Below are 14,289 nucleotides of genomic sequence, written 5' to 3'. Positions count from 1 at the left end.
AGGCATACTGAGAGAAAATAAATTTTATCCTCAGGTAAAAGATGTTTGTTTTAATATCGCTCTACTAAGTAAGTTCTCAAATGACAAGTCAAACGGTAGCTGAGTATGGTGGAAAAAAAAATAAGTTTGTTTTAAGTTGCACTTTTATCATGCTTATACTTTAGGTGAGACATATTTGAAATAATTAAACATAAAAGTTATCTTCATGCTTTGTTTCAATATACACATTTAATTCTGTAGTCTGAATGATTTTACACCTAGGCTAACCTATATTAAAACTGTCTTCTGAGTGTTAACTGAAGTTGCAACGTGTTTCACTGAACTAAACCTGTGTGTTCAAATGGGTGTGCTTCATTATTAATGACGGCTCTGCTAGCACTGACACAGGTCAGTTTGACTTTTTGCCCGGTACTTACGTAAGAAGTCAGTATAAAAAAAAAAAGGGGTTTATGAAATTTGATCTGTACATCTTGTATGTGCTGCCCAAAGCTATTAATTCATGCCCAGAGAGAATGAACAGCACAAAACACTTCCTAGATTTTGGGAACTAAGTGTAGACCTGGGAGGAACGTTTTTGAAAAATTCTAAGAGTATAGTTACTTTCTTTTTTTTTTTTTTTGTTAAGCATACAGGAAAGAAAGTAGCCTTTGGTGAAAAAAAGATCGCCTTTTATAGAGAAGAGTGATCTTTTTTATTTTAATATAGAAAAAAGGTTGCAAATCACAGTAAGTCCAAGTGTTTACTCATTGATGGAAGAATAAGAAGTAGTAGTCAAACATGGTGAGAAGTTTTCATTTTACTTTCCCCTGTTTTAATTCCCCTTCCAGGTTATTGTTTGCATTTTGTCAGAAATCAGTGCCTCTTTAGAGGGAAATATACAATGGAAAATAAGATTTTTAAACCCAAGAAAATTGGCAGCCAGAGTAAGGGCCAAGTGAAGATGTTTAATTATATTTTTTTTTTTTAACCTCTTGAAGAGATTTAAATTACCAATATCCACTTTATCAAGAAGTCCTGTGAGCTTTGGCAGTATGCACATATAATTCTTGCTCAACCCCGAGTGCAGTAGCACACAAACTATCACTGTATTTTTCCAAACTGATAGTTAACAGATATCCCAGTCACCGAGTAGAGACAGCCTTTGCTGGGATTGCCATCTCTTTTCACAGCTCCCTGACTCTCTGCACAGCCCTTCTCCTCAGGGTCACAAAGATGCTACATAAATGCAAAGATATTTAGGGAGGAGTTTATCTGTTAAGGTTTAGTGTTGAATGCAGCTTTCATTTTAGGTCAGATTCTACCCAGTGCTGTGGGATGAAGGAAGGCTTTCTGGTTCTTTGTCCAAAACAAAAACTTACACCTTTCTGATATTTAAAAAACAAAAAAATGACAACAAAAACTTTAAAAAAAAAAATCCTCCCCCCACAGTTTAGTTTAGAACTGTTATTCAGGTGCAATATTTGAAATACCACTATGCAGCGCTGTAAAAGCAATCATGACATTTTTTTTTTTTTTTTTTTCTTTCAAGAGTTATGTGAAGGGAAGGGACATGAGTGCTAACTTTTAAAATTTGGAAACTGAACACCTGGAGATAATTATATTTTAAAATGTTTTCAGGCTGAGTCAGAGTTAGTGGCAAATGGGAACCATATTAGATTGGCAGATGATTAGTAGAATTTATCATTATAATATGCTTAGCATAATAAGCATGGTGGTCTTGATTATTCAGTGACAGTTTGTGTAGTAATTTTTCCATTAAACGCCTATGTCAGTCTGTCAATAAATACATTTGTTAGAGCAAGTATGCCATGCTTAACACATGTCTGGTTTCAAAAATAATACTAGCTTTCTCCAATAAAATGAGACATCAGTAGTCTTCAGATGGTTTACAAAACAGACCTTAAGCAGATTTCACTTCAAACCATGAATTTTATAAAAAGTTTGAAACATTAAATACAAGCAGATCCCAGTAGCAGCCCTGCCTCTACTTGTACGTAAGTCAACGTGACACAGGTCCGGGCAGGTTTTGAAAAATTAGCTGAAAAGTCTTCTCGTTTTGTTGATCAGCTTAAATTGTTATAACATTTCCTTCAGAAATTGTCCTCAAATTCTAGAAAAAGCTCATTTGGCTTTCTTTGTGCGTTCTGAATCATATGTCTGTCTAGAGAATGGAAATTCTCTCTGGCAGGTAGACAGTAACCTTGGTGTGTGATCAGCCATTAGCCATAATTCTCTTAGGTCATTTTTTTTTATTATTATCAGCAGCTTAAAACTCTTTCTTTCTATATTAACTCACTTTTTTTGAGACTGTTGCTATGAAACATTCATGCAAATAGCAGTCATTAACATCTCAGAGTAGTACCAGAACAGTACCGGTTAAAATTGCCAGAAAAGAGGTGTTTATATAATTTAGATTAGTATCTCAGATTAATATTGTGGCTAGTTTATTCCTAATGATGGGATGCAGGGAGTTAGTCTTAATCTTACTCTAGTCACTTTCTCTTCTCGTTTGCCAAGTTTTCTCCAGGGAAGTAACACCCTCTCTTCCTTTAAAAAAAAAATAATCAAAACAAACTCCCAAACATTGCATTAGTCATCCACTGGATTATTAGAGGTTATTTGTAACTGTGATAAGAACTTGGACTTTGAATTTTCTAAATTCAGAAGGTGGAAGGGTATTGAGCAACTTTTCTCATTATCTCGCAGAGTAATCTCACAGGGTGTAGCATCGCTGAACTAATGCCCCTCAAATAGTAATTTATCAGAGCTGCTCAGGGATTCTTGCCATTGCTATAAAAAGGCGTTTGGCAATAAGCAGTATGTCATATTAGAAGCTCAGCCATTGACTAGAACATAAATATGCTAACATACTGCTCTTAGAAACTCTTCAATGGCATCTGTCTATGGCAGGGGGGTCGGAACTCGATGATCTTCAAGGTCCTTTCCAACCTAAACCATTCTGTGATCTGGTTCTAGAAAACTAGGTAGATGGTTTTGAACATCACTGATAACTAGTTGTTCTAAGTACTATAATTTTAAAGCGGTTGTTTCTCGAGACAGGCGATAAATTGTGGCATTTTTTACTATTTCTGTTGAACATTTCACCTGGCCTCTCTGAGCTTTTTGGTAAATACTGATTAAGAAGTGATGACTCTCTTGCAGGAGGTTCGTTAGGTAGTTTGCACCCATTTTGCAGTTAAACAGAGAAACACACAGGGCTTGGTTCAGTCTCGGAAATAATTTCTTGGCCAGAGGTTCCTCATCTGAGCTCTGTGCTTTTTAATTATTTTTGTGTGTGTGTCCTGAGCTAATAAACGTATTTAAAATGCCGCTTCCCCACCTTTGTAAGAAATCAGCTTGCCAGGTGTGAGACTCCTATGTCTTCCTCTTGCGCTGCTGGAGCGACGTGACTTTTTTCCCCCTGGCCATTGCTGGTGCGCTGTGTTGCAGTCTCGCGTGCCGGCGCCGCGCTGTGGGCGATGTGCCTGGCGACGTTGGTGCAGGGCTGATGCTGACTCGTTCGATGGAGTCCTGGTTGCTCATCATCTGAGTGGCATACGATTGCTGTATTTGAGATTGGGGGGAAAATAGGTCACGTAAGCAGAACACAGATGTATTAACTTACATTTGCTAGAGCGTTACAGACTTCCGTACAGGTTGCACTGGATTTGACTTTCACTCTTGGCTATAGTTGTTGCAACTTCATGAGTAGCCTGCTTCTTTGGCAGTTTAAGTCAAAATACGTAAGCTGATCCAGGCATTGATCGGTGGTGGTTTTGAGGACCTTTAACAATTCTTGGCTGAGAAAGAGGTGTTACCGCTGTCGAGGAGAAAGGTGCCTTTCCACTCCCCTGACAGACCTGCTAATTCTTGGTTCTCTCTTAGATGTGTGGTTTGCATATAGCCAATTGCCAGACATGTCTCTTAAGCAGGTGTTGATTACACAGATCATCGAGGAATCGCAGGTGTCCAAGTATCAGTCAAGCAAGAGGTCAATTAACATGTCCGTGTGTAGGCAGAGCTGGGTACTCCCTGAAGCTGTCAGGTGTTTTGTGACTGAGAATTCATTGTTCCAAAGAACTGCCTTTATCATATACACTATTTTAACTCAAACAGTGCTAGCAATATATTAATGTTAATGGTTTAATGTTAATTAAATAGTTTCTTTCCCACCACGGTAATTGATGGAGCCTGACCACTCTTAATTCAAATGTTCAGATTTATTTTTTTTTTATAAGATCATTTGTTGCTCCTTTTGATGTTGTTCCTAAATAGAAATCCTGTAGAATGGATAAGAGGAAAGCAAAACAAAAACCACAACACCCCAAAACCCAATCTAGGTCAATACTTGAGCTGCTGTTGTTAGGGGCATTTCACGCTGAAGGTCTAGTAAGCCGTGCCACAAGGCTGTCATGAAGTGAAAGTTTAAGTGTTGGCTCCGATCTCCTTTTGACCATTAGGAGATATACTTACAGAGAATTGTTATCTTTTGAGGAAATACGATATTTAAGCTTGCTTGGCCTGAGGATGGGGTCTCTTTGCTTTTGTGTGTCTGAGGTCTAGGTCTGATTCTCACTTTCTTGTTCTTTAAGATGGAGAGAGAGTGGGGAGTGTTATGAAAAGCTAAGCTTTAGTGGCTGAGGAATGTAGCTCCTAAAGTTAAGAGACTCCTGTAACCGGCTGGGGACCAGCAAGGAGTGGAGCCTCGTGGATTACAGTGAGACTTGAATCCTCTACGCTCTGTGTGTGGCAGGGGACCTCCCAAGCCAATAAAGGAAAAATGTTAATGGACTAAATGACAGCAATGAAGTATTTAAGAACTGTTTCTGTATGGGATCTTAAACATCCCTTTTTTCCCTCATTTTCAGAAAGAAGACACAGCTCCTCCAGCAAGCCGCCTTTGACTCCTCCCTCCTCTTCAGTATTTTCCCTCATTTCATCTTTCCCTTCAAAAAACAAAGGTAGCAGTGGAAGTGGGAGCAATCGTTCATCCAGTGGAGGTACTAGTGCATCATCATCAAATTCCAAGTTGTTGAAATCACCCAAAGACAAGCTGCAGATCAGCGGAAACAACAGGTTAATGCATTCGGTACAGCATAGCAAAGTTCCCCACGATAAAATGTGAGTATGCGTTTTGACAAAGAATTAAACGTTAGTGCTTGCATAGACACTGCTGTATCAGTAGAATTTCCTTTGTTTCAGAGGGTTTTTGGTTTAAGTGATAACTGCTGTAAACTCCTCCAGATCTTTTCCAGCAGCCTAGTCTAAGATTATAGGTAATACTCAGGACTATGTTGAACAAGAACTCTTGCAAAGCTGCATCTTAAATCGCTATAAATAAAGGTCGTTTTGCTAGGGGCTCTTAGTCCTTTGATCTAATCAGCATACTTTGATCGTAAAGGAGTTTTACCTCTAATCCAGGTGATTTTTGACCTGCACGCGTGTGATTGCAGACCTGATAATATAATTTACTGTCGCAGAATGGGGTATTTCTCACTGGACATAACAGGCCCATTCCAGTTGCTTTGGTGATGCACTGTATCTGTGAATCCAAATAACAGTTTCTGAAGTCCCTGATGACTCTCTGAAATACTTAACAAAGAAATGGGGAAAAGAGGACAGCAGAGACATCACCAAAAAAAATGTGAAAATAAAAAAGATAAGAAGAATAAAACTGGGAATAAAGGAGGAAGGTCTACATTTATTTGAATTGTGAATAGATCAGAGTATTGTTGAGTAATAACTTACATATTCTTTTATAATTTATTACTATAATTTTCAAATTTCCCCCCTTTGTTTTTCATAAATAATAGTATGACTCCATCTGTCAAAGTGGAAAAGATTCATCCAAAGATAGATGGTGCCCAACTGAAAGCTGCTGTTGGTCCAACTTGTTCTACTACTGTGAGTTCCTCAATAAAGACTGGCCTTAATTGTCCCTCAATACCAAAGCCACCCTTGCCTTCCCCTGGACAGATACTGAATGGTAAAGGTCTTCTCTCTGTGCCTCCATTTTTGGAAAAGAAACCTGAAGAAAATACAAATAATAGGAAATTTTTACATAAAAGATTGTCAGGTAATTGTTTTTAATTGTTATTTGCTATATTCCTCTTAGTAGTGTATCTGTAGAAACACATATATAGGCTATATAGAAAAAAAGTTTCAAAAGTAAGTGAAACGCTTTTATAACACTGTAACTTGTAGTTAGGTATGTTTTATGTGTAAGAATTTAGATCTATAACTCGACATACTCTTAAATGATGCAAACGACTTGAAATGGGGCTATTGCTTTCAGAAACCATACAGACCTCAGGGGCCTGTCAGTTCTTAAAGTTTTGAAATTACACGCTTCTATCTTTAAAGATTTTTCTTTTCCTTTTTTCTGTATGGAAAGTCCAAATGTACATAGAAAACGGAACAGCTAGCACCTCATAAACTCAAAAATGTAAACCCAGTCTGCTCTTTACAGTTTTAAAACACAATGACTTTGAGTGTTAGTAGATTGGTAGAAAAGTTCTTAACACAAAAAACAACAACAAAGAAACCATCGTTTGTTTGTCATAGTTCATATTGATCATATTGATCCTGACATGCAGGATCTGCGCCTCCTTTGGGGCCTTTACAGCTGTAAATTTCTCTATTCTGTTTGTAGACTTGTGATCTGTATTTCCGGCACACCATAAACTTGCAGAGAGTGTAGAAATTTTTATTTGCACAATTTTATTCTGCATTTTTATTTGTACGTTTGCCTGTGGTACATTTGAAAACAGTTTCCAATAGGGTTAATTTTTATGAAGAAAATAAGTGTTAGTATTTCAGAATGTCTTTTGATAACTTTTCAATACTCTGTGCCTTTGACAGAGAGAGAATTTGATCCTGATATATACTGTGGTGTCATTGATGTGGAAACCAGGAAACCTTGTACTAGGTCTTTGACATGCAAGGTAGGATATCTTCATCAGAATAAGGTTGTGTAAAGTTTTAATTCATTTTCCTGACAATTATGATAGAAAACAGAAAACTACAATTTTTTGCTGTCAGTAATTACCACTGTAAATGGTACCTCTCAAAACATGTTGCCCAGAACCAAGAATGAGTTGTTTTCAAAGTTGTTAATTATTTATTCAAAAACATATTTCCTAAAGTACCTTGGAGGTTTGTATTTTTGTATTAAGCCTTTAAACATGGATGTTGACATAGGACAGCTTGTGTTACTCCTCATGGAGGTAGTAGGGGGCCAGCATGTTCTTCTTTTGGGGGATAACCTTTGGGTCATAGATCATGAATTTTAAAATTCCTCATAAGCATTAAAAGTATTATTTGTTTGTGCAGAATTTAAATAAATCAAGCTCCTCCCCTCTCACACCCCTTCCTCCCCGCCCCCCAGCAGAGTCTCCAGCAGGTACTTGGGAGGTATTTGTGTAAATGCTAATGCTGCTTGATGTGCAACCACAGCCAACTCAGAAATGAGTCTTCTGAAAAAGCCACGGAGTGTGCCTAAAGGTCAAACTCTAAATTAAACAATGCATAAAAATTTTTGGTCAGCTGAAATGTGTCCTCTGGCTCAAAAATCTTGGGGGATAGAGGGGTATCACTTAGTCCCAAGGAACCAAAAATCCAGATCCCCTGCAATTGTGTAATGTTTAGCTGCTTTCCTGCAAAGCAGCTAAACTGTCAGTAGGGGAAGCATCTGGTAAATAAACCACCTACAGAACAAAGGTAAATGAAGCTGGTACTAATGACCCAGAGGAACTGAACTTGAACACATTGCCCTTTTGGAATTACAAGGGGGAGGCAATTGGTTTGCTAATAGAGGAGGGAAAAGCTTCAGGATGTTACAAGAGACCTACACAAATCAAAGGTGTAAAGGAGAAAGAAAGTAAAAACATTTCTCAGCAATTCCTTATATTGTACCTACTCATGAAATATTTTTCAGCATTGCTATTTGTCTGGATTATGTAACAATAATTTTTACCTACTAAAATGAACCCAGTCAAACCTTTTATGCCATGTGAAAAAGATGTACTGTATGTGACTTTTAACAATTCAGAAAAATAACTTCCATCTATTTCACTTTACCTAGAATTTGTGCCATATATACACATATATGTCTTGTGATGTGTAGCATTCAGGAGACTTGGAGGACTTTTGAGTTCTGTCTGACTGGATTCTGCTGGTTTTTTGGGGTTTTTTTGCATTCCTTAGTATCTATTTCATTACATTAGTTTTCAAGGAATATGTTAGTATATAGAGGGAACCAAAGTATTTTTATAAATATTTTTCATGTCTCCCATTAAAAGTCTGATTTTAAACATTGTTGCGTTAAATATTTACTTTCACTTATGAAAGTATTTAGCATTTTTTGGTTGTGCAATGTAAAAAAAAAAATATTTTCAAGTTTAATCTTAACCTTATAAGAACTTTGGTGGTTTCTTTTTTGAAAAGAAATCTGAAAGAAGCCTTTTACGTAAGGGCTGGTTTCTGTTATTTTTTATCAGACAAAGATACAATCAACCACCAAGCGATTTTAAAGTTTGTTTTCTAAGTCATTCTCCCATTTGTTTACTAAACCATGAGTGTGATGATTTTCTCTGTTTTTAGAGCTCCATACACGTGTTTTGAGTGTTTGACTTCCACAAATCTAACAGCCTGGGATTAATGATTTATTCATGATTTTGCAGACACATTCCTTAACCCAGCGGAGGGCTGTACAGGGTCGAAGAAAACGATTTGATGTGTTATTAGCCGAGCACAAAAGCAAAACCAGGGAAAAGGAACTTCTTCGACATTCGGATCATCATCAGCAGATGCCCCCTCTCAGGGAACCACATCCCTCACCTACTAAAACTTCCCAGGAGCTGCACCAAAATTCTCATGGAGTTACTCTTACAGAATCAAAGCCTTTATTACCTAATAAACCCAAACCTCACCCCCCCAGTCTTCCAAGGTAAGGAAAATCTGCAGATCCAATGGTATGAAACTCATACTGGTAGCTTTATCAGGCGGATTTTGAAAGAGCGATATGCATCTCTTGGATGGGGCAGCATTTTTGCTCTACGCCTGGTGACTGACTGTCTGCAATTAGCAATTAACATGTTGAGCTGGAACTCCTAGCGAGGAGGGTTTGGTGTTTGAAATAGTAAAAGCTGACTTGCATCAATGAAAATGGTTCAGCAACGATTGGGCAATGCTGCTTTTCCGGGGCTGCAGTGCCTCCTGTCCTTCCTCTTGTTAGATGTGTTATGAGACTATGGAAAATATCAGAAATCTGTTAACGTAGATTTCCTTCTGTCAGTAACAGTACGCACTTAAGCTTGGCATTTTTAACTCGATGTAGTTCAATAACACCTTTACCGCTTGCCTTGCCCAGGCCTCCAGGCTGTCCAGCCCAGCACAGTGGAAATGCCCCTAGCGAGTCTCCTTCTGTCCACGAGTCCCCGCACCCTCCCTTGCCTGCAGCTGAGCCAGCATCTCGGTTATCCAGTGATGAGGGAGAATGTGACGAAAAAGAAGAGCCTGTTGAAAAACTGGATTGTCATTATTCAGGTCATCATCCTCAACCAGCCGCTGTACGTTTCAAGTAAAAGTTAACCTTGGTCTTTTGCTGGCTCTGTACTTGTAAACAAATTACTTGGGAGTTGTAAGGGTAGCTTTCTATGGGGTACGTGAATTTATTCGTTTTCCTAGATTTTAAGAAAATTGTTTTGTTGCCTAGTAGGCAGTGAAGGTTTAACTGCAGTTGCAAAGTAAATGGGCTAAAGAAATGTGTTTGGAGCTCTCTTCCCCAATCCAAAAGAAATCAAAATGACAAAATACTGAAGGTGAAATTGGTGACAGCTCTGAAGGGCTGTGGTTGTGGAATAAGGACATGTAAACAGTCCCCTTCTGGTGAGATTTTGTTATTGGACTTCCCAGACACACGTACATGTTTTACTGAAGGTGCCAATTGTCACAGTAAAGGTAGCAGTAACGTGTTGTTTCAACACTTAAATTTTGACAAGAACTAGTCAGTCTAGCTTAAAAGCGCAAGCTTTATTGCCTAACTGTCTATATGTCAAATGGTCTCATTTTTTTTTAAACAGACTACAAGCAGATAGCTGATAGCTCCTCAGAAGCAGGTGTTGCATATATAGATTATGGTTTTGTACACACACACACGCACACTACTGTCCTTCCCTGTTTAATCAGAGTGATTCAAATTTGACCGCTGCTTTTGGTCATAAAGTATGGGAGTATCAGATGGGAAGAAACTGATCCCAATATACCAAGGCCAAAAATCTAAAGTAGTTGTATCATAGGAATAAAAATTCTAATTCGTTTTTTTATCCTTGATTTAAACATCTAAAAGCATATTCATTTAGCAATACTTATTTATAGACAAGTGCATTGTCATTCAGAGAGTTGTTACTGAAAGTAGAAAACACCAATAAAAATCTGTCTTTTCAGTTTTGCACATTTGGTAGTCGGCAAATTGGAAGAGGTTATTATGTGTTCGACAAGCGGTGGAACCATATTCGATGTGCACTTGACTTCATGTTGGAGAAGCATCTTAATTCACAGATGTGGAAGTGAGTAGACGTGAAAGAGTTCTTATTCTTCTTGGTATTTGTAGAAATACATCAAGCCTGTGATTCTACTTAAAGAACAGTAATCTTGTGTTCAGATTAATCGGATCAAAGGTTGATAGTCTATGCTTTACATTTTTTGCAACAATTAACTATTTAATAAAATATTTTAGTGGCATTAATCGACCTCAAGATACAATCGCTGTAGTGTAGCATTACTAGACTGGGTATTATTCCAAAGAATGGTAGCCATGCAGGTTTTGTTTGTTTTTCTCTTCACCTGCAGGAAAATTCCTCCGGCGTCTGGTAACACGGCATCAGTTCGTGCACCGCATCGGACAAACTCGATGCCTGCTTCACAGTACGGTGTCAGTGCAGCAGGGTTCCTCTTACCCACCACGGTTATGTCATCGCCAGCATTGGTATCTCCTTCCTGTGTGTCTTTGAATAATAAATCGGTACCATCACATGGAACAACACTAAATGCCAATCCTGCTACTTTGGGTGCAGTGGATCCTGTCTGCAGTATGCAATCAAGACAAGTGTCTTCGTCCCCTTCAACACCTACAGTGCTTTCCTCTGTACCTTCACCTATGCCCAGCAAACCTCAGAAAATGAAATCCAGCAAGTCTTTTAAACCTAAGGAATCTTCTGCTGGCAGTGGCACCTGTAACAGTACCGGCAGTGTCAGTAGCAGCGGCGGCTCAGGAAAGAAGCGTAAAAACAGTTCCGCACTGCTAGCACCTTCTCATTCCACAGAGTCCTTTAGAAAAAACTGTGTGGTTAACTCTGGAAACTCTGGGACCTCCTATCATCCGTCGGTGACAGCTTCGTCCCACAGCGTTGGCCTCAACTGTATGACTAGCAAAGCTAACTCTGTTAGCCTCAAACATGACCAATCAGGGAGGGGTCCTCCGACTGGAAGCCCTGCAGAATCGATAAAGAGAATGAGTGTGATGATGAACAGCAGCGACTCCACGCTCTCCTTAGGGCCGTTTGTTCATCAGTCCAGCGAGCTGACTGTAAACTCACACAGCAGTTTTTCACATTCGCATACTTCCCTTGACAAATTAATAGGAAAGAAAAGAAAGTGCTCACCTGGTTCAAGCAGCATAAACAGCAGCAGCAGCAGCAAATCAAACAAAGTTGCCAAACTGACATCGGTGAACAATGTTCATGCAAAACACACTGGTGCAATCCCAGGGACGCAAGGACTGATGAACAATTCTCTTTTTCATCAGGTATGGAATTTGGTCTCCAACTAAGCCAGTGTGAACATGCCTCTTCACATGCTTGTATTACATGTGTTCTCTTAATTATTAGCTAGCCAATTCCAGATCCTGTTCAAGTAAAAGATAGTTCTCTTATTCCTCCACTGCTCAGTTGGAGTGGTTTTATGGTACGTTTACACAAGATTTTTATAAACACTCTCATAAAGAGTGGCCTTTTTTAAAGTAACCTTCAATATGACAATTCCTCAGCTGTTGCCTGTGAATTGCTCTAAGATGACATTCAGTCCTCACATTTTTAAAAAAGTAATTTAAAAAGTAAATCTTGCCAGCCAGCCATGGAACCGAGCTGCACGTCTCAGCCTGACTTCTTGTTTCTGTGTCAGTAGCAAACATTCTATGAAGTGGAACATAATGATGCTGATAACAGAACTGTGATACTGTGATAAAATAAGCCTATTATCCCAAGGTGTCATTGACTAACTTCTTAGTAATAACAAGATTAAATGTTATAAATAAAATAGAAACCTTTTTAGTCAGTAGAGCAAACAGATTTACTATAAAGGAAGCAGATCTCATGAATAGGTAAGATCCCGTTTTAAAAATTAGTTTGGGGTTTTGGTTTTTTTAAATGAATTACACTGGAAAAGTTGTGTATTGGGAGAGAAAGTTCTTGATAAGTGAGGATGAGAGATAATTTAGAAACCGGTAGCTCAGACTTCTTAGTAATACTATTCAAGTTGACTTGGAGGATCGCTTGGAAGGGTAAAAATAATTTGATACAACTCGAGGAGAGTATAGAAGATGGAATTTTAGAGAGTAGCTTTAGAACTAGATTTTTTTTGAGATTGAAAAGCCAAGAAACTTTTTGTTCCCTCTGGCGTTAATAACCTGAAATCTGTGTATCTGGAGAGCTAAGGAGGTCAGTAAGAGCTTTTTCAGAATGGTTTCTTAATACTCAGTTTCAGCCACAGAGGAAGATATTCACCATTATGTTGTGTTTACTGTAATAAACAAACAAAAAAAAAGGCATTCAGATGGCTGAAGTATTTTTGAGAGGAAGATATTCACCATTATGTTGTTTATTACAGTATGTTTACTGTAATAAACAAACAAACAAAAAAAGGCATTCAGATGGCTGAATTATTTTTGGACTGATCTAATAGTAACTATTTCAGCTATGCAATATAAATAAAGGATAAATATAATTTCACTGAATTAAGGAAAGAAATCATGTCTGAAACTGTTATAACTTTGAAGAGCTTTAGCTTGAGAATTGTCAAGTCTGGGAGAAGCCAACCGCATGTTAGTGGTGTCGCACTGTGCCTGCTGATTCTGCCCCAAATATGCTCTCGTTATCCAGAAAATGACCTTTAAGGGCATCTGCTATAACAGCCTGGCTCACTCATCCTTCTCTTTCTTTTGCTTCCTCAAAAGCCAAAGGCACGTCCCTGATAGCTGAACGCACCGTGGTGAGAAACGAACTGGACAGTTTTCACTACAAGCAAAACCTCCATCTGGATTTCTGGACTCCAAGATGCCTTGAGTTTTCCCAACTTCCCATGGTCCTCAGGTGTGGAAATCTACTGGACTGTCACTTAAACAAGGAATTTCCCTGAAGCCATGTCTGTAGCAGCGAATATACTAGAAATGGACACTGGATGAAGTTCAGTCACATAATTGCTCTTATCAGTGTTAAGGGTGGTCTGGACTGTTTGCTACAAACCTGTGAGATTTTACTTACAGGGGTACATCATCTTGCCACTATTTGACATAGATTGGTTGGGCAAACGAATGTTTTCTGGGGGGAAATAAACGTTACTGTGGACTTATTTTTATACTGATGGTGTCTTTTGTAGGTGATAGCTAACCAGAGACACCCTCAACGGAGAGGACCCCGCGACAAGGGGGAAAAATGTGTGAGGCACAATGGAAAGAAGCCCTCAAGAAGGGAATATGGCTTTAGTGTTTTTATAGCAATGTTTCTTTAATGGAATATAAAAATAGCACAATTCAAAAAATAGTCTGTGTTTTGCCCAGCCTTTTGCAAGTAATTTGGGATAAGAAGCTATCAGGAGTTTACAAAAAAAAAACAAAACAAACCAACAAAACAAACAACAAAACAAACCCAACAGAAACCAGAAAAACTTGTTTGAGGCCATCGCTCCGAAAACAAGTATAAAAATGTCATACTTGCATGATACAAAACCTGTTTTCTATTCTTTTGAATAAGATTTGATTGCAGAAGAAAATGAAAGTCAAGTTTGTTTTTTAAAAAATGCAAAAACAGCAGACAAAGGCAAATAACCTCTAAAACTATATCCCCAAAGAACGTATTTATTGACCTATACTGTATACCATAGGCCTTTGTTATTTAAATAAAATAACAACTGTATTGGTTAAATTAGGCTGGATTTGCCTTCCAGCCTATAAAAATAGCCCTTTTAAAACTAAGTATTTAAAGTATTTAAATATTTTCTAAAAAACATACAAGT

At 38.2% G+C, this 14,289-nt stretch overlaps 1 protein-coding gene across 1 annotated transcript in view; it reads left to right on the top strand.

Annotated features, from left to right (window-relative positions):
* ATXN7 (ataxin 7) overlaps positions 1–13,865 on the top strand; it is a 37,288-nt gene extending 23,423 nt beyond the window's left edge. The window contains exons 2-10 of the mRNA XM_009883602.1: positions 4,869–5,121; positions 5,814–6,076; positions 6,862–6,944; positions 8,682–8,947; positions 9,371–9,569; positions 10,447–10,568; positions 10,852–11,806; positions 13,232–13,367; positions 13,654–13,865. Of these exons, the coding sequence (XP_009881904.1) occupies positions 4,869–5,121; positions 5,814–6,076; positions 6,862–6,944; positions 8,682–8,947; positions 9,371–9,569; positions 10,447–10,568; positions 10,852–11,806; positions 13,232–13,249 (2,159 nt within the window). The 3' untranslated portion in view covers positions 13,250–13,367; positions 13,654–13,865. The remainder of the gene's footprint in view (positions 1–4,868; positions 5,122–5,813; positions 6,077–6,861; positions 6,945–8,681; positions 8,948–9,370; positions 9,570–10,446; positions 10,569–10,851; positions 11,807–13,231; positions 13,368–13,653) is intronic.
* Positions 13,866–14,289: the final 424 nt, after the last annotated feature.

Source organism: Charadrius vociferus, unplaced genomic scaffold, assembly GCF_000708025.1.
Source record: "Charadrius vociferus isolate BGI_N301 unplaced genomic scaffold, ASM70802v2 scaffold324, whole genome shotgun sequence".
Lineage (NCBI taxonomy): Eukaryota > Metazoa > Chordata > Aves > Charadriiformes > Charadriidae > Charadrius > Charadrius vociferus.
This window is presented reverse-complemented; position numbering and strand designations above follow the sequence as displayed.